This window comes from Zea mays, chromosome 2 (assembly GCF_902167145.1).
Source record: "Zea mays cultivar B73 chromosome 2, Zm-B73-REFERENCE-NAM-5.0, whole genome shotgun sequence".
Taxonomy (NCBI): Eukaryota; Viridiplantae; Streptophyta; class Magnoliopsida; order Poales; family Poaceae; genus Zea; species Zea mays.
This window is the reverse complement of record NC_050097.1, coordinates 239,975,623-239,994,118: the sequence shown is the minus strand read 5'-3', so window position 1 is coordinate 239,994,118 and position 18,496 is coordinate 239,975,623. Positions and strand designations below refer to the sequence as shown.

At 47.3% G+C, this 18,496-nt stretch overlaps 1 protein-coding gene and 3 non-coding genes across 4 annotated transcripts; all 4 read right to left on the bottom strand.

Annotated features, from left to right (window-relative positions):
* Positions 1–13,342: 13,342 nt before the first annotated feature.
* Positions 13,343–13,429, bottom strand: LOC111590999 (small nucleolar RNA SNORD24). Its single transcript, XR_004856768.1, has one exon. It is a non-coding gene; the product is annotated as a small nucleolar RNA SNORD24 (small nucleolar RNA).
* Positions 13,430–13,506: 77 nt separating this feature from the next.
* LOC111591016 (small nucleolar RNA R12) lies at positions 13,507–13,589 on the bottom strand. The gene has a single exon (XR_004856782.1). It is a non-coding gene; the product is annotated as a small nucleolar RNA R12 (small nucleolar RNA).
* Positions 13,590–14,147: 558 nt separating this feature from the next.
* LOC100192029 (putative O-Glycosyl hydrolase superfamily protein) lies at positions 14,148–16,718 on the bottom strand. Its single transcript, NM_001137452.2, has 2 exons — positions 16,062–16,718; positions 14,148–15,425 (listed from the first exon to the last, which is right to left on the bottom strand). Exons 1-2 carry the CDS (start codon positions 16,388–16,390, stop codon positions 14,294–14,296), a joined length of 1,461 nt encoding a protein of 486 aa, NP_001130924.1. The 5' UTR covers positions 16,391–16,718; the 3' UTR covers positions 14,148–14,293.
* Positions 16,719–17,153: 435 nt separating this feature from the next.
* Positions 17,154–17,224, bottom strand: TRNAG-GCC (transfer RNA glycine (anticodon GCC)). Its single transcript has one exon. It is a non-coding gene; the product is annotated as a tRNA-Gly (tRNA).
* Positions 17,225–18,496: the final 1,272 nt, after the last annotated feature.

Here is an 18,496-nt window from a genome sequence, read left to right as displayed (position 1 = left end):
AACTAATATGTAAAGCAGATGAACACGATGATTTGTTTTACCGAAAAGTCATTATCGGCTCTGATGTACTCGTCCATTTTTTATAGAAGCTTCTCCAGAGTTTATGGGGGCTTCCTTGCGAAATACTGCGTTGTCGATCCTAGTCGAAGTCCTTTGATCATATCTTCAATAACAATCTCATTTGGCACCGTTGGCGCCTGAGCTCTGAGACGCAGAAACCTTCGGACATACGCCTGCAAGTATTCCTCGTGGTCCTGTGTGCACTAGAATAGAGCTTGAACAATCACTAGCTTCGTATGAAAACCCTGGAAGCTGGTGACTAGCATATCCTTCAGCTTCTGCATGACGTGATTGTTCACGGCCAAAGAGAAGAATATCACGTTTGAGCCATGCTCCTGACTGCCATGACGAAGGACTTCGCTATGACGCCAGTGTTGCCACCATATGATGATAGCTCATGAAGAACTGCTTCGGGTCGAAATACCCATCATACATGGGGAGTTGTGGCGGTTTGTACAAAGGTGGCCATGGGGTAGCCTGTAACTCTGCTGTCATGAGAGAAGCATCATCAAAAGCAAAGTTACCATGATTGAAATCGTCATACCATACATTATCATAGCTTGGATTTTCCTGACGAATCTCTCTCTTGTGGCTTCGTCCTTGCTCGTTGTCTTGTGTGATATGAAGCATTTTCTCCCTTCTTCTCTCCACTTGTTGGTGGATGACCTCTAGATCTCTGATCTCTTGATCTAGCTCTTCTTTCTTGTGGTGTTGGGCTAATGACCTTCCTTTTCTGGTTTCGGGCTTCTCTCAGAGGGAGCCCTTCTTGGTTGATGTACAGCGATGCAAGGGCAGCCCCTGGCGCTATTGCCTTCTTTGGTGGCATGACGAAGGTGGTTGCACAAGCTCCTGGTGTTGAAGGTGGTCGTTTGAGTTCATCGGAGGTGGACGCCAATGTTGGTCCGTGAATCACGAACAAGGCAACACAATTGTTAAAGATTAAGGACATTCGTCCTCCGAAGCATTATCTCATTCCGGATATAATGATCTCCATACGAAGGTTATGAAGGACCCACTTTCATTATTTATGAGAATAAGAATCCATAGCGATAATATATGTTATCCATTCATTCATTCATATATTTATTTTATTATATAAACATGAACATCAACGAAATTTATGTTGCATTAATACCTTCGGTTTGTTTGAAGGTGTTGACGCGGGAGCAATTACAATCCAGCATGAACAATACGGGGTACCGTTCACCTATTTATAGGCACGGGACGCAGCCCGAGTAAAAATACATTTATGACCTTAACACGTACTGATAATCGTAACATAAATCATTAGGGATTAACTAGCCTTTTCCTCTTTGACTCATCATGTTTGACCTTCGTCGCCAACTTAAGCCGAAGTTGTCGCTCTTCGGCTGTAGTGATAGTCGCCTAGAGGGGGGGTGAATAGGGCGAAACTGAAATTTACAAATATAAACACAACTACAAGCCGGGTTAGCGTTAGAAATATAAACGAGTCCGCGAGAGAGGGGGCAAAACAAATCGCAAACAAAAAGAGTGTGACACGCGGATTTGTTTTACCGAGGTTCGGTTCTCGCAAACCTACTCCCCGTTGAGGAGGCCACAAAGGCCGGGTCTCTTTCAACCCTTCCCTCTCTCAAACGGTCCCTCGGACCGAGTGAGCTTTTCTTCTTCTCAATCAAACGGGAACAAAACTTCCCCGCAAGGGCCACCACACAATTGGTGCCTCTTGCCTTGGTTACAATTGAGTTTTGATCACAAGAACAAGTGAGAAAGAAAGAAAGCGATCCAAGCGCAAGAGCTCAAAAGAACACGGCAAATCTCTCTCGCTAGTCACTAAAGGCTTGAGTGGAATTGGAGAGGATTTGATCTCTTTGGAGTGTCTAGAATTGAATGCTAGAGCTCTTGTAGTAGTTGGGAAGTGGAAAACTTGGATGCAATGAATGGTGGGGTGGTTGGGGTATTTATAGCCCCAACCACCAAAAGTGGTCGTTGGGAGGTTGTCTGCCCGATGGCGCACCGGACAGTCCGGTGCACACCGGACAGTCCGGTGCCCCCTGCCACGTCATCACTGCCGTTGAATTCTGACCGTTGGAGCTCCTGACTTGTGGGCCCACCTGGGTGTCCGGTGCACACCGGACATGCACTGTTCCTTGTCCGGTGTGCCAGTATGGGCGCGCCTGACTTCTGCGCGCGCAGAGCGCGCATTAAATGCGCGGCAGAGAGCCGTTGGCGCGGAGATAGCCGTTGCTCCGGAGTCGCACCGGACAGTCCGGTGCACACCGGACAGTCCGGTGCACACCGGACAGTCCGGTGAATTTTAGCGGACTAGCCGTTGGAGTTTCCCGAAGCTGGCGAGTTCCTGAGGCCGCTTCTCCATGGCGCACCGGACACTGTCCGGTGTACACCGGACAGTCCGGTGAATTATAGCGCGAGTGCCTCTGGAAATTCCCGAAGGTGGCGAGTTTGCATTGGAGTCCTCTGGTGCACCGGACACTGTCCGGTGGCACACCGGACAGTCCGGTGCGCCAGACCAGAGGTGCCTTCGGTTGGCCCTTTGCTCCTTTGTTGAATCCAACTTTTGGTCTTTTTATTGGCTGAGTGTGAACCTTTTACACCTGTATAATCTATACACTTGAGCAAACTAGTTAGTCCAATTATTTGTGTTGGGCAATTCAACCACCAAAATTATTTAGGAACTAGGTGTAAGCCTAATTCCCTTTCAATCTCCCCCTTTTTGGTGATTGATGCCAACACAAACCAAAGCAAATATAGAAGTGCATAATTGAACTAGTTTGCATAATGTAAGTGCAAAGGTTGCTTGGAATTTGAGCCAATATTAATACTTACAAGATATGCATGGATTGTTTCTTTCTTATATAATATTTTGGACCACGCTTGCACCACATGTTTTGTTTTTGCAAAATTCTTTTGTAAATTCTTTTCAAAGTTCTTTTGCAAATAGTCAAAGGTAAATGAATAAGAGTTGCAAAGCATTTTCAAGATTTGAAATTTTCTCCCCCTGTTACAAATGCTTTTCCTTTGACTAAACAAAACTCCCCCTAAAAGAGATCCTCCTCTTAGTGTTCAAGAGGGTTTTGATAGATTTTTGAAATACTACTTTCTCCCCCCTTTTTGAACACAATAGAATACCAATTGAAAAATATTCAATACTAAGTTTTTGAAATTGGTGGTGATGCGGTCCTTTTGCTTTGGGCTCATTTCTCCCCCTTTTTGGCATGAATCGCCAAAACGGAATCATTAGAGCCCTTTCAAGTGCTATCTTCCCCTTTTTGTCATAAATAAATGAGTTAAGAGTATACCAAAGGCGAAGTCCGGTCCTTTAGCTTTGGGCTCTTACTCTCTCCCAAAGACGAAGTCCTTTTCTTTGATGCTCATTTCTCCCAAAAAAAGAGAGTTGCTTGGCGAAGTATGAGTTACGGAGTGGAAGCCTTTGTCTTCGCCGAAGACACCAATTCCCTTTCAATATACCTATGACTTAGTTTGAAATAGACTTGAACACACATTAGTCATAGCATATAAAAGAGACATGATCAAAGGTATATAAAATGAGCTATGTGTGCAATCTAGCAAAAGAAATTGCGCGAATCAAGAATATTGAGCTCATGCCTAAGTTTGTTAAAAGATTGTTCATCAAGAGGCTTGGTAAAGATATCGGCTAATTGATCTTTAGTATTAATGTAAGAAATCTCGATATCTCCCTTTTGTTGGTGATCCCTAAGAAAATGATACCGAATGGCTATGTGCTTGGTGCGGCTATGCTCGACGGGATTGTCGGCCATTTTGATTGCACTCTCATTATCACATAGCAAAGGGACTTTGGTTAATTTGTAACCGTAGTCCCGCAGGGTTTGCCTCATCCAAAGCAATTGCGCGCAACAATGACCTGCGGCAATGTACTCGGCCTCGGCGGTGGAAAGAGCGACCGAATTTTGCTTCTTTGAAGCCCAAGACACCAAGGATCTTCCCAAGAACTGGCAAGTCCCCGATGTGCTCTTCCTATTAATTTTACACCCCGCCCAATCGGCATCGGAATAACCAATTAAATCAAATGTGGATCCTCTAGGATACCAAAGCCCAAACTTAGGAGTATAAGCCAAATATCTCAAGATTCGTTTCACGGCCGTAAGATGAGCTTCCTTAGGGTCGGCTTGGAATCTTGCACACATGCATACGGAAAGCATGATATCCGATCGAGATGCACATAAATAGAGTAAGGAACCTATCATCGACCGGTATACCTTTTGATCCACGGACTTACCTCCCGTGTCGAGGTCGAGATGGCCATTGGTTCCCATGGGTGTCTTGATGGGTTTGGCATCCTTCATCCCAAACTTGGTTAGAATGTCTTGAGTATACTTCGTTTGGCTGATGAAGGTGCCCTCTTGGAGTTGCTTGACTTGGAATCCTAGAAAATACTTCAACTCCCCCATCATAGACATCTCGAATTTCTGTGTCATGATCCTACTAAACTCTTCACATGTAGACTCGTTAGTAGACCCAAATATAATATCATCAACATAAATTTGGCATACAAACAAGTCATTTTCAAGAGTTTTAGTAAAGAGTGTAGGATCGGCCTTTCCGACTTTGAATCCATTTGCAATGAGAAAATCTCTAAGGCATTCATACCATGCTCTTGGGGCTTGCTTGAGCCCATAAAGCGCCTTAGAGAGCTTATAGACATGGTTAGGATACTTACTGTCTTCAAAGCCGGGAGGTTGCTCAACATAGACCTCTTCCTTGATTGGTCCATTGAGGAAGGCACTTTTCACGTCCATTTGAAAAAGCTTAAAGCCATGGTAAGTAGCATAGGCCAATAAAATGCGAATTGACTCAAGCCTAGCTACGGGTGCATAGGTTTCACCGAAATCCAAACCTTCGACTTGGGAGTATCCCTTGGCCACAAGTCGGGCTTTGTTCCTTGTCACCACACCATGCTCATCTTGCTTGTTGCGAAAAACCCATTTGGTTCCTACAACATTTTGGTTAGGACGTGGAACTAAATGCCATACCTCATTCCTAGTGAAGTTGTTGAGCTCCTCTTGCATTGCCACCACCCAATCCGAATCTTGGAGTGCTTCCTCTACCCTATGAGGCTCAATAGAGGAAACAAACGAGTAATGTTCACAAAAATGTGCAACACGAGATCTAGTAGTTACCCCCTTATGGATGTCGCCGAGGATGGTGTCGACGGGGTGATCTCGTTGGATTGCTTGGTGGACTCTTGGGTGTGGCGGTCTTTGTTCCTCTTCCTCCTTGTCTTCCTCATTCGCATCCCCCCCTTGATCACCGCCATCATCTTGAGGTGGCTCATTTGATTGATCTTCTTCTTCATCAACTTGAGCCTCTTCCTCATTTTGAGTTGGTGGAGATGCTTGCATGGAGGAGGATGGTTGATCTTGTGCATTTGGAGGCTCTTTTGATTCCTTAGGACACACATCCCCAATGGACATGTTCCTTAGCGCGATGCATGGAGCCCCTTCTTCACCTATCTCATCAAGATCAACTTGCTCTACTTGAGAGCCGTTAGTTTCATCAAACACAACGTCACATGAGTCTTCAACTAGTCCAGTGGACTTGTTAAAGACCCTATATGCCCTTGTGTTTGAGTCATAACCAAGTAAAAAGCCTTCTACAGTCTTAGGAGCAAATTTAGATTTTCTACCTCTTTTAACAAGAATAAAGCATTTGCTACCAAAGACTCTAAAATATGAAATGTTGGGCTTTTTACCGGTTAGGAGTTCATATGATGTCTTCTTGAGGATTCGGTGTAGATATAACCGGTTGATGGCGTAGCAAGCGGTGTTGACTGCCTCCGCCCAAAACCGATCCGAAGTCTTGTACTCATCAAGCATGGTTCTTGCCATATCCAATAGAGTTCGATTCTTCCTCTCCACTACACCATTTTGTTGTGGAGTGTAGGGAGAAGAGAACTCATGCTTGATGCCCTCTTCCTCAAGAAAGCTTTCAATTTGAGAGTTCTTGAACTCCGTCCCGTTGTCGCTTCTTATTTTCTTGATCCTTAAGCCGAACTCATTTTGAGCCCGTCTCAAGAATCCCTTTAAGGTCTCTTGGGTTTGAGATTTTTCCTGTAAAAAGAACACCCAAGTGAAGCGAGAATAATCATCCACAATAACTAGACAGTACTTACTCCCGCCGATGCTTATGTAAGCAATCGGGCCGAATAGATCCATGTGTAGGAGCTCCAGTGGCCTGTCGGTCGTCATTATGTTCTTATGTGGATGATGGGTGCCAACTTGCTTTCCTGCTTGGCATGCGCTACAAATCCTGTCTTTCTCAAAATGAACATTTGTTAGTCCTAAAATGTGTTCTCCCTTTAGAAGCTTGTGAAGATTCTTCATCCCAACATGTGCTAGTCGGCGATGCCAGAGCCAGCCCATGTTAGTCTTAGCAATTAAGCAAGTGTCGAGTTCAGCTCTATCAAAGTCTACCAAGTATAGCTGACCCTCTAACACTCCCTTAAATGCTATTGAATTATCACTTCTTCTAAAGACAGTGACACCTATATCAGTGAAAAGACAGTTGTAGCCCATTTGACATAATTGAGATACAGAAAGCAAATTGTAATCTAAAGAATCAACAAGAAAAACATTGGAAATGGAATGGTCAGGAGATATAGCAATTTTACCCAAACCTTTGACCAAACCTTGATTTCCATCCCCAAATGTGATCGCTCTTTGGGGATCTTGATTTTTCTCGTAGGAGGAGAACATTTTCTTCTCCCCTGTCATGTGGTTTGTGCACCCGCTGTCGAGTATCCAACTTGAGCCCCCGGATGCATAAACCTATAAAACAAGTTTAGTTCTTGACTTTAGGTACCCAAATGGTTTTGGGTCCTTTGGCATTAGACACAAGAACTTTGGGTACCCAAACACAAGTCTTAGAGCCCTTGTGCTTGCCCCCAACATATTTGGCAACTACCTTGCCGGATTTGTTAGTCAAAACATAAGATGCATCAAAAGTTTTAAATGAAATGTTATGATCATTTGATGCAGTAGGAGTTTTCTTAGGCAACTTAGCACGGGTTGGTTGCCTAGAACTAGATGTCTCACCCTTATACATAAAAGCATGATTAGGGCCAGAGTGAGACTTCCTAGAGTGAATTCTCCTAATTTTGCTCTCGGGATAACCGGCAGGGTATAAAATGTAACCCTCGTTATCCTGAGGCATGGGAGCCTTGCCCTTAACAAAGTTAGACAATCTTTTAGGAGGGGCACTAAGTTTGACATTGTCTCCCCTTTGGAAGCCAATGCCATCCTTGATGCCCGGGCGTCTCCCATTATGAAGCATGCTACGAGCAAATTTAAATTTCTCATTTTCTAAGTTGTGCTCGGCAATTTTAGCATCTAGTTTTGCTATATGATCATTTTGTTGTTTAATTAAAGCCATATGATCATGAATAGCATTAATATCCACATCTCTACATCTAGTACAAATAGATACATGCTCAACAATAGATGTAGAGGGTTTGCAAGAATTAAGTTCAACAATCTTAGCATGAAGAATATCATTTTTATCTCTAAGATTGGAAATGGTAGCATTGCAAACATCTAGTTCTTTAGCCTTAGCAATTAAATTTTCATTTTCTACTTTAAGGCTAGCAAGAGAAATGTTTAATTCTTCAATCCTAGCAAGCAAATCATCATTATTATCTCTAGGATTGGGAGTTGAAACATTACAAACATGTGAATCAACCTTAGCATTTAAACTAGCATTTTCATGTCTAAGGTTGTCAATCATCTTATGGCAAGTGCTTAGCTCACTAGATAGTTTTTGACATTTTTCTACTTCTAGGGCGTAAGCATTTTTAACCTTAACATGTTTCTTGTTTTCCTTAATAAGACAATCCTCTTGGGAATCCAAAAGGTCATCATTTTCATGAATAGTACTAATTAATTCATTTAATTTTTCCTTTTGTTCCATGTTAAGATTGGCAAAAAGGGTACGCAAGTTATCCTCCTCATCACTAGAGGTTTCATATCTAGTGGAGGATCTTGATTTTACCTTCTTCCTTTTGCCGTCTTTTGCCATGAGGCACTTGTGGCCGACGTTGGGGAAGAGAAGTCCTTTGGTGACGGCGATGTTGGCGGCGTCCTCGTCGGAGGAGGAGTCGGTGGAGCTCTCGTCGGAGTCCCACTCGCGGCACACGTGGGCATCGCCGCCCCTCTTCTTGTGGTACCTCTTCTTTTCTTTCCTCTTTCCCTTCTTGTCGTTATCCCTGTCACTGTCACTTGATAATGGACATTTAGCGATAAAGTGACCGGGCTTACCACACTTGTAGCAAACCTTCTTGGAACGGGATTTGTAATCCTTCCCCTTCCGTTGCTTGAGGATTTGGCGAAAGCTTTTGATGATTAAAGCCATCTCCTCATTGTCGAGCTTGGAGGCGTCAATTGGTTGTCTACTCGGTGTAGACTCCTCCTTCTTCTCCTCCGTCGCCTTAAATGCCACCGGTTGTGCTTCGGACGTGGAGGGTTCATCAAGCTCGTTGATCTTCTTGGAGCCCTTGATCATACATTCAAAGCTCACAAAATTAGCGATAACTTCCTCGGGGGTCATTTGAGTATATCTAGGATTACCACGAATTAATTGAACTTGAGTGGGGTTAAGGAAAATGAGTGATCTAAGAATAACCTTAACCACCTCGTGGTCATCCCACTTCTTGCTCCCGAGGTTGCGCACTTGGTTCACCAAAGTCTTGAGCCGGTTGTACGTGTCTTGTGGCTCTTCCCCTTGGCGAAGTCGAAAGCGACCGAGCTCCCCCTCGATCGTTTCCCGCTTGGTGATCTTTGTTAGTTCATCACCCTCGTGCGCGGTCTTGAGGAGGTCCCAAATTTCCTTTGCATTCTTCAACCCTTGCACCTTGTTGTATTCCTCTCTATTTAGAGAGGCCAAGAGTATGGTTGTGGCTTGGGAGTTGAAGTGCTCGATTTGGGCCACCTCGTCCTCATCATAATCCTCATCCCCTACGGATGGTACCTGTGCTCCAAACTCAACAACATTCCATATACTTTTGTGGAGTGAGGTTAGATGAAATTTCATTAAATCACTCCACCTAGCATAATCTTCACCGTCAAAGGTTGGCGGTTTGCCTAATGGAACGGAAAGTAATGGAGTATGTCTAGATGTACGAGGATAGTGCAAGGGGATCTTACTAAACTTCTTACGCTCTTGGCGTTTAGAAGTTACGGAGGGCGCATCGGAGCCGGAGGTCGATGTTGATGAAGTGTCGGTCTCGTAGTAGACCACTTTCCTCATCCTCTTGTGCTTGTCCCCACTCCGATGTGGCTTGTGAGAGGAAGATCTCTCCTTCTTCTCTTTGTGGTGAGAAGAAGATTTCTTCTCCTTCCCTTTGTTGGAGGAGTTCTTCTTCTCCTTCCTCTTGGTGCGGGACTCTTCCGATGAAGTGCTCCCGTGGCTTGTAGTGGGCTTTTCGCCGGTCTCCATCTCCTTCTTGGCGTGATCTCCCGACATCACTTCGAGCGGTTAGGCTCTAATGAAGCACCGGGCTCTGATACCAATTGATAGTCGCCTAGAGGGGGGGTGAATAGGGCGAAACTGAAATTTACAAATATAAACACAACTACAAGCCGGGTTAGCGTTAGAAATATAAACGAGTCCGCGAGAGAGGGGGCAAAACAAATCGCAAACAAAAAGAGTGTGACACGCGGATTTGTTTTACCGAGGTTCGGTTCTCGCAAACCTACTCCCCGTTGAGGAGGCCACAAAGGTCGGGTCTCTTTCAACCCTTCCCTCTCTCAAACGGTCCCTCGGACCGAGTGAGCTTTTCTTCTTCTCAATCAAACGGGAACAAAACTTCCCCGCAAGGGCCACCACACAATTGGTGCCTCTTGCCTTGGTTACAATTGAGTTTTGATCACAAGAACAAGTGAGAAAGAAAGAAAGCGATCCAAGCGCAAGAGCTCAAAAGAACACGGCAAATCTCTCTCGCTAGTCACTAAAGGCTTGAGTGGAATTGGAGAGGATTTGATCTCTTTGGAGTGTCTAGAATTGAATGCTAGAGCTCTTGTAGTAGTTGGGAAGTGGAAAACTTGGATGCAATGAATGGTGGGGTGGTTGGGGTATTTATAGCCCCAACCACCAAAAGTGGTCGTTGGGAGGTTGTCTGCCCGATGGCGCACCGGACAGTCCGGTGCACACCGGACAGTCCGGTGCCCCCTGCCACGTCATCACTGCCGTTGAATTCTGACCGTTGGAGCTCCTGACTTGTGGGCCCACCTGGGTGTCCGGTGCACACCGGACATGCACTATTCCTTGTCCGGTGTGCCAGTATGGGCGCGCCTGACTTCTGCGCGCGCAGAGCGCGCATTAAATGCGCGGCAGAGAGCCGTTGGCGCGGAGATAGCCGTTGCTCCGGAGTCGCACCGGACAGTCCGGTGCACACCGGACAGTCCGGTGAATTTTAGCGGACTAGCCGTTGGAGTTTCCCGAAGCTGGCGAGTTCCTGAGGCCGCTTCTCCATGGCGCACCGGACACTGTCCGGTGTACACCGGACAGTCCGGTGAATTATAGCGCGAGTGCCTCTGGAAATTCCCGAAGGTGGCGAGTTTGCATTGGAGTCCTCTGGTGCACCGGACACTGTCCGGTGGCACACCGGACAGTCCGGTGCGCCAGACCAGAGGTGCCTTCGGTTGGCCCTTTGCTCCTTTGTTGAATCCAACTTTTGGTCTTTTTATTGGCTGAGTGTGAACCTTTTACACCTGTATAATCTATACACTTGAGCAAACTAGTTAGTCCAATTATTTGTGTTGGGCAATTCAACCACCAAAATTATTTAGGAACTAGGTGTAAGCCTAATTCCCTTTCATGTAGCTTCGGCATTCATCGTTGTCGTTTTCAGAAAATGTCTTCGTCACGAGGACCTTCGGCGGAGAAGAAGAACCCCAACACAAACGAAGTTTGCTACGCTCCTCTTTGTGTTATTCTGAAGCTTCTTTGATTGATGAAGCTCATGTAATATTCAGTAGTACGCTGAAAGCAAATGGTTAGTCGTGTTTTTGAGGACCTTATGAAGAGAAAGACCCAACAGAGGGGTATGCCAAGAACAGGAGATTTTTCAAGAAAAGGCATGGCGGGGAGCCGAGGAGGCACACGTCAGTAAGCAGTGGAACTCTAATGATGAAACTTCTGACTCCTCTGATGATGAAGTTGACGCCAGCTTGGCCTTTAACAAGTCATCCATCTTGCCTAAGCTCAACCACACATGCCTCATGGCTAAAAAGGAGGTAAAATCTATGGTAAATCCATCTCTAAGACATACTTCTAGTGATGAGGATGAATATAATTAAGTGAATCTAGTAGTGATAAGGAAGAAATAGCTAAAGATGGTTATATACTCTAAACTTCTTCCTCTACCTATGTCTCTATTCCTATAAAACACGATTTCGATTATCGTCATACGTCAACACTTTTCCAAAAACACCTCCACATGTTGTCATACAACCAGTTAAGATAAGTTTTACCTCGTGTGTAGTGTGTCCACGCATAGATATGTTTTTGTCCTCAACATTCGTCTTATATTGACACAACTTCCTATCTCTTTTTATCTGTCCGCCTCCCTCACCTAGATTCCTAAACCCTAAACCTTAAACCCTAAACCCTGTTTGGTTCAGTTTTTTTCTGACCAGCTTTTCTGAGAATCTGGCTGTGCGGAGAATCTGGCTGTGGGGAGAATCTAAATATCATTACGATTACGTGTGGAGGAAGATAAAGTTGTTCATAAGGCTCAGGATCTAGAAAGTGTCGGATTCCTACTATTACAACGACTCAACCGATTATGTGTTTATGTTGATTTTGGATGGATTTTGCCCCAACGAATTTTATAGAAGCTAGATGAAAAGCTGAGCGTTTGGCAGTCCGCAGCAGCTTTTGGTGGCCAGAAGCTGACAGAAGCCGAAACAAACAGGGCATCAATCTTTCCCATCATAAGAGCCTCGAAGTGCTAGCGCTGTCGTGACTTTTTGACACTGATATTATAGATGTCCAATAAGCACGAGGCCCGCGAGCCCGGCACGAAGCCCGTTGTTTGGGCTCGGTCCGAGCCCGGCACAGCCCGGTTCTATGCGGGCCCGGGACGGCCCGACACGAATAAGCGGGCCGGGCTCGGACAAGAAACTATGCACGGTGGGCTAGCCCGGTACGGCCCATTTAGCTCTAAGCCCGTTAAGCCCGCTTTTTTTTATACTAAAACGTGCTTACCGGCCCGCATAGACCGCTTTTCGGCCCGCTTTTTTCGGGCTAAACGGGCCAGCTCGGCCCGTTTAGGCCCGCTACGGGCCGGACTCGTACAGGAAATTGAGCCCGCGTGCCTAGACGGCCCGGTCCGGTTTTCTAACCGTGCCTACCGGGCCGGGACCAAAACGGGCCGGACAGCCCATTTGGACAACTCTAACTGATATAGATAAAAGATGAAACTAAGTTTGTTCATTTTTTTTCTTTTATAATATCTATTTTCTAGACTGACTAACTCACTATATGACTTATATTTATGTAATTCTTATTAATGATATAAATATTGACATAACTCCCCATCTCTTTATCCCTCACCTTCATGACTTTTCGAAACCATGCTATAGATAAAAGATGAAATGTCGAAGTTTGTTCATTTTTCCTTTTATAAAGTCTACACACTATGATTTATATTTATGTAATTCTTATTAATCATATAAAAATATGTAATTACTAAATATTTATAGAATGACAAAATATGTAATTATTATTAATGATATAAAATATGTTCAGGAATTCAACTTACACTTCAAATCATTCGTCTCAATTTATTTCCATGGACTGGAATGTCATGTTTGCTTCTGATGCCCCGAAGATAAATTTAAGTTCAAATCCATTACATCTGTCGGTTGATCTTCGGATCAGAGAGCTCTTCCCATAAGACTAAAGACTAATGGCCCACTAGCAAACATTTTGATGGTGTTAGAAAACACACACGCACATTCACAACTCAAAAATATGTGCTTCGAAAATTTAATTCTTTACTGAATGCGAATAACAGTCTTTCGCCGACCTGGTTGTCCTTTACATTTACAAACATGCAGATTTCTTTTGGGAAATTTGGCTCGTTTCCTATAGGTTAGATTTCGTGGAGTTACTGTACCCAATGTTAACAAGATGAAATTCGTGCAACGATTTTGAATCGGCACTTGTTATTCCCGTGCTAGTTAGTGTCCCATCCATTCTAATATTTCATACGTTTCGACAAAAATCAGGAAAACTCATTAAAGAGGGCCTCAGAGATCTTGGTGGTTCTTGGTCGTCAGGCGGAGCCTTTGCTCCATCAAGAGTAGCAAATATTTTGATCACATCACCGGCCCCAGCGGATTATCATCACAACAGAAAAGAAAAAGGGAAAAAAAACAAAGATTGGTCGGCCCCAATGAGAGCGATATCGCGAGTCAGAAGTAGCTGGTTAAGATCTCATCTTTCGCGTAGAAATCAATGGGAATCCGATTGATTTTCTTCGTCATCCCCGCCATAGCCATCGCAAGCAAAGAAGGCCAGTCAAACCAAACATCAAAAAGAGTAAACGTAAGAAATTTGCCTGCTTTGTCACCGGCGAACCCTGGGATGAGGCAGGACCGCCGGAGCTTAAAAAGCAGGCGGGAAGTGCTAGGAAAGCGCCCTCCCCTTGGGTTCAATCTCGCCCAAGGATAGATTGCCCGACGCACCGAATGCAGCGCCGGACAATTGCAATGTTAGGCAGACCAAAACAAACGGAAGAAGAAGCGACGCGAACGAGGCAAGGCAAGCAAAATAGCGCGGATCGAGATCTGGCGATTCAAAGTGAAGGAGGCGCGGGGAAGACGGCAACGAACCCTAGTCAGACATCGAATGCACGGTGGCGAAGGTGGCGGCGGCAGAGTGATTTGAGTGGAGGGCAGAGGGTCCGCCATCCAGCCTCGTGTATTTGTAGGCGTCGGAGCCATCCGCCGTCGTGTAGGGTTTTGGTCTGGGCTCGCTTGCCGTCGGGCCGTGGCAACGGGATGAAGCCCATGGCCCATTGAACAATCAAATTATGCACATGTCAACCTTAGAAAGTAAACAAGCATCTACTCCGGTCCAAATTATATATAAAAAAACGTGTTTTGAATGATAAAAAAATGCACAGAAATCAATCAACCAACCGTACACGACGTTGATCTTCATGCCAGCACGCACATCCACACAAAACCAGCTGCTACCACAACAGCGCCAGGAGCTGCAGCGACGCCGACGCCAGCACCAGCGCGGCGGCGCTCGCGCTCCGGCCGAGCGACGCCATGGCCGCCGCCCCCGTCTGGATCTGTATGGTGAAGTTGCAGGTGGCGGTGGAGGGGTCGGTCTCGGTGGGCAGCGCAAGGCCCTGGAAGTCGCAGGCCTCGTCCTTCTGGTTCTGCGCCTGGTAGTACGCGTTGAACGCGTACGACGCGTTGCCGGCGACGTCCATGCCGCCGCACGTGGAGCCGTACCCCAGCGGCGTGCAGTCGGCGAACGTGCAGGCGTAGTCGACGTTGGCGCCGAGCCTGCCGAGGTCCTTGGCTCTGGGGTTCAGCGCGCACCACGTCCTGGACAGGTACGCCACGCCGCGCGCCGGCACCAGCGTCGTGTCCCGGCCCTGCCCCGTGAGGTCCATGGCGAACTTGGGCTGGCCGTCGTACCGCAGCACGCCCCAGTGGCGCTCGAAGTTGCCCGGCGCGACGCTCTTGGCGTCCTCGTCGACGAGCCCGAACAGGTACACCTCCGCCGGGCGCTGGCCCGGCCTCGCCGGCGTGCCGGTGTTCGCCGCCAGCCGCCGCAGCAGGCCCGCGTAGAAGCGCTGCGCGTAGGACGCCTTGGCGTGCCTGTCGCCGTCCGTGGGCCACCCCACCTCGCCCACGACCACCGGCATGTCGCCGTGCCCCACGGCCCCCAGCGCCGCCACCAGCGTGTCGAAGTTGGCGTCGAACACGTTGGTGTACAGCACGCCGTGGTCGTCCACTGGCGCCGCGCCGCCGTCGAAGAAGGCGTAGTCCAGCGGGAAGTGCTCGTTCAGGTACAGGCTCAGGAACGGGTAGATGTTCACGGTGAAGGGCGCGCCGTTCCGAGCCAGGAACCTCACCATGTCCGCCATCAGCCCCGCGATGTCGGCGCGGAACCGCCCCGCCGACGGAACCGGGTTGCTCCGAGGGGAGTTGTACACGTCGGCGTTCAGCGGCACGGTCGCCTTGATCCGGTCGCCGATCCCGGCGTCGTTCAGAGCGTTCTGGACGTTCTTCAGCGCCGGGAGCGTGACGTTGATGAAGGACCCGTTGTACGACTCCAGGAACGGCTCGTTGCCGACGGCCACGTACCTGCGAGACCAGTGGATGTGGTCCATGTGGATGGATCACAACAGGAGCTGGTGCCAGTAAATTTTGAGAAAAATCTATAGAGGAAATGGGGAGTGGACACTGGGACATGAGTGGCGTCTCCGTCGGATCAGCAGGCAGCACTGACCGCCACTGGTTGTGATCACGTTACATTAGTTGGTGGTGCCTGCCTGACGGAGAAGGACTGGACGACCTGAATTCGCCAACAGCAACCACCACTGACCGCTGTCCCCGCACTCCAACTACCGTCATCCATAAAGAATACTCCTAAATCCTATTCGATGGTTGGGCGACGTTCTTCAGATTTGCAGGAAGACAGCTTTGATGGATGCCAAAAGACACATGGATTTCGAGGCGTATCGCTATCCGGATTATGGCAGACGATTTGGCGGGAGGGACATATCCTAATCCTGCGCTGCGCCCACCAGCACCGCGATTATTCGAAACAAGTCACCGTCGCAAGAGGTCACGGTGACGCCGACGCCAAGCTGACCGTCCGTGTGCTTGCTAGAACCAATGCGGAGGAGGGAGGATGAAGAACGATGGCCACGGCGGCGGCGGAGGCGGGTGAGATATATGTAGGGAGGGAAGAGGTAAGAAAAAGAAGGGGCTACTGACTTGATGGTGACGCCGCCGTCGAAGTCGTAGCGCCTGACGTTGTGCTTGACCCAGTTCCTGGCCTGGCCGGCGTCGGCGGCCAGGCCCGCGAGCATGGCGTTGGGGATGGCGACCATGACCTCGATGCCGGTGCCGGCGAGCGCGCGCATGGCGGCGGGGTCGGCATCGAACAGCTTCACCTTCTTGATGCCGTTGTCCCGGAGCACCTGCACCACGGCCTTGGGCGGCAGCGGGTGCGTCGCCTGCGTGCCCCAGTTCACCCCCAGCGCCGTCGCCGGCCCCACCGCGCAGGCGCAGAGCAGCACCGCCGCCGCGAGCCTCGCCGCCATCCGCACGGGACCGCGGTGCGAGCTTCTTGGAGCCGACGAGAGCCACTCGGGCCGCCGGACTGGGTTGCGAACGAGTGGACAGATTTCGGGGCTGGACTGTACTGTACAGTAGCGACCGTGGCGGGAGAGGACGCGAGTGGAATTCTGGGTCGGAGCTCCAGCGGCTCTAGGAACTGAGGAGGAGGGTGCGGGGGAGAGATAGGAGGAGGAAGGGAAGCTGCTGGAATGTGGGACTGGGACGTCGCGGATCCGGCTGGCCACAGTCCAGCCAGCTCCGAAGAGGCGGAGCGGAGGTACTCCGCCCCACCCCGCGGTCGCGGCCAACAACCTCAGACACGGCGACGGAGCTGAGATGGATAGAGTGGGCCGGGAGAGAAAAGGTTCGAACTTTTGGGCGTGTTCGGTTTTCTGGCCCGGAGGCCTGGCAGAGCCCATGGGCAGCAGCTTCTTGTATTCCACTGCTTCGGCTCGCTAGCGAGCCCGGCCCGCTCGGTGCGTAAAGTGGCGTCAACTTCAATTATACTTACAGAGAAAAGGTTCGAACTTTTGGGCGTGTTCGGTTTTCTGGCCCGGAGGCCTGGCAGAGCCCATGGGCAGCAGCTTCTTGTATTCCACTGCTTCGGCTCGCTAGCGAGCCCGGCCCGCTCGGTGCGTAAAGTGGCGTCAACTTCAATTATACTTACTGAACTAAAAAAAAAATAGGGTCCGCAGCCACAGTGAGATGATAATATCAGAAGGGAATGGCTGAGAGAGATAAAAAAAATGCACCAGCCGGGAATCGAACCCGGGTCTGTACCGTGGCAGGGTACTATTCTACCACTAGACCACTGGTGCTGCTGTTGTTAGGAGCATCTGATTAATTTATACAAACTGTTCTTGTATCAGTATTCTGTGTAATTCTGATGTCGGCATCGGTTCTGGAAAACTAATCTCTCGATTCTCCGTGCCGCGGCGACCAGATCCGCGTCCAGCCCAAGGATTACTTTACAGATATATAGTATCAAACTATACAGATATTACATGTCCAATTTTTTCCCCTTAAATTCAAATCCTGGGTCCGCCACTGGTACTATTACGAAGGATTACTTTAGCTCATGTAATGTTTAGTACAAGTGCACAAGGAAGAATTATTTGTCAAGTTGAAGCACCAATTCTGAGTTCTATGTAACCGAGGTTACATAGAAATGGCAACTGTTATGACTATGTTTCTCAGTGGCATTAGGGCATTTTCCTATTTTAGCAGTAGAAGCTTTCATGTTTTTATTGAGTGCAACACTTTGAGATAGCTTGCAAATAAACCAGTAGACAAAGTACATCCTAATCAAAATGTGTGGTGACCATTTCCTGAGGTTAATATGTGTACATTGTGTCATTAGAATCATTTATAAACTACTAAGTTGTAGGAAGGAACTTTAACATCAAGACCTTAATAAAACGTTCCCAGTGCATAGATCGATATGGTGCTATTGTCTTGTCCACATGACTGAAATATGTGCTGTTTTTGTTAAGTATGCAACACTTGCAAGGATATGGTTTAGTAGAAGCCTATGAGACGCTAATGTAACTAATTAACAAGCAGGCAGGAAACCTTACTGAATTTGAACTTATATGCAACAAAAATATGTGCAGAGTAATTAAACTCAAATCGAAGTTGCCCTTTACCAATGAAAATTTTGGTCGAGGAGAATAGTGGATGGAGTTCCAAGGTAAGCAAAACACAGTTGGATCCTAAATCGTTGATATTTGTTTAAAATTATCTTTAGGTCATGTTTGGTTGTACTCTAATTCATATAGATTGAGTGAGATTAATGAAGTTTCAATACTCAGTAAGTTAAAATTTCTTCCAATCCACATCTTAAATATCCCATGTCTAATTCTTAAATATCCCATATCTAATTCTTAAACTTGGGAGTTCTTCTCACTCCTAAGATCATCTCCAATAGTTACGTAACTTTAGCACCCTAAATTATAGACTTAAGAAGTTGCTAAATCACTTTAAGGAGTAAGAAAATGTGTGTGATCCAACAGTTCTTTATTTATTGGTTGCTAATTTTTAAAATTGTCTATATCAACAAAAAAAGTGAGCATGCTTTCTATTTTTAATTG

Bases quoted from the DNA above. Each gene is read 5' to 3' on its own strand.
- LOC100192029 (NM_001137452.2), bottom strand. From the start codon at position 16,390: ATGGCGGCGAGGCTCGCGGCGGCGGTGCTGCTCTGCGCCTGCGCGGTG. The intron at 15,426-16,061 runs GTCAGTAGCCCC...CTGGTCTCGCAG, and splicing joins GACGGCGGCGTCACCATCAA to GTACGTGGCCGTCGGCAACG.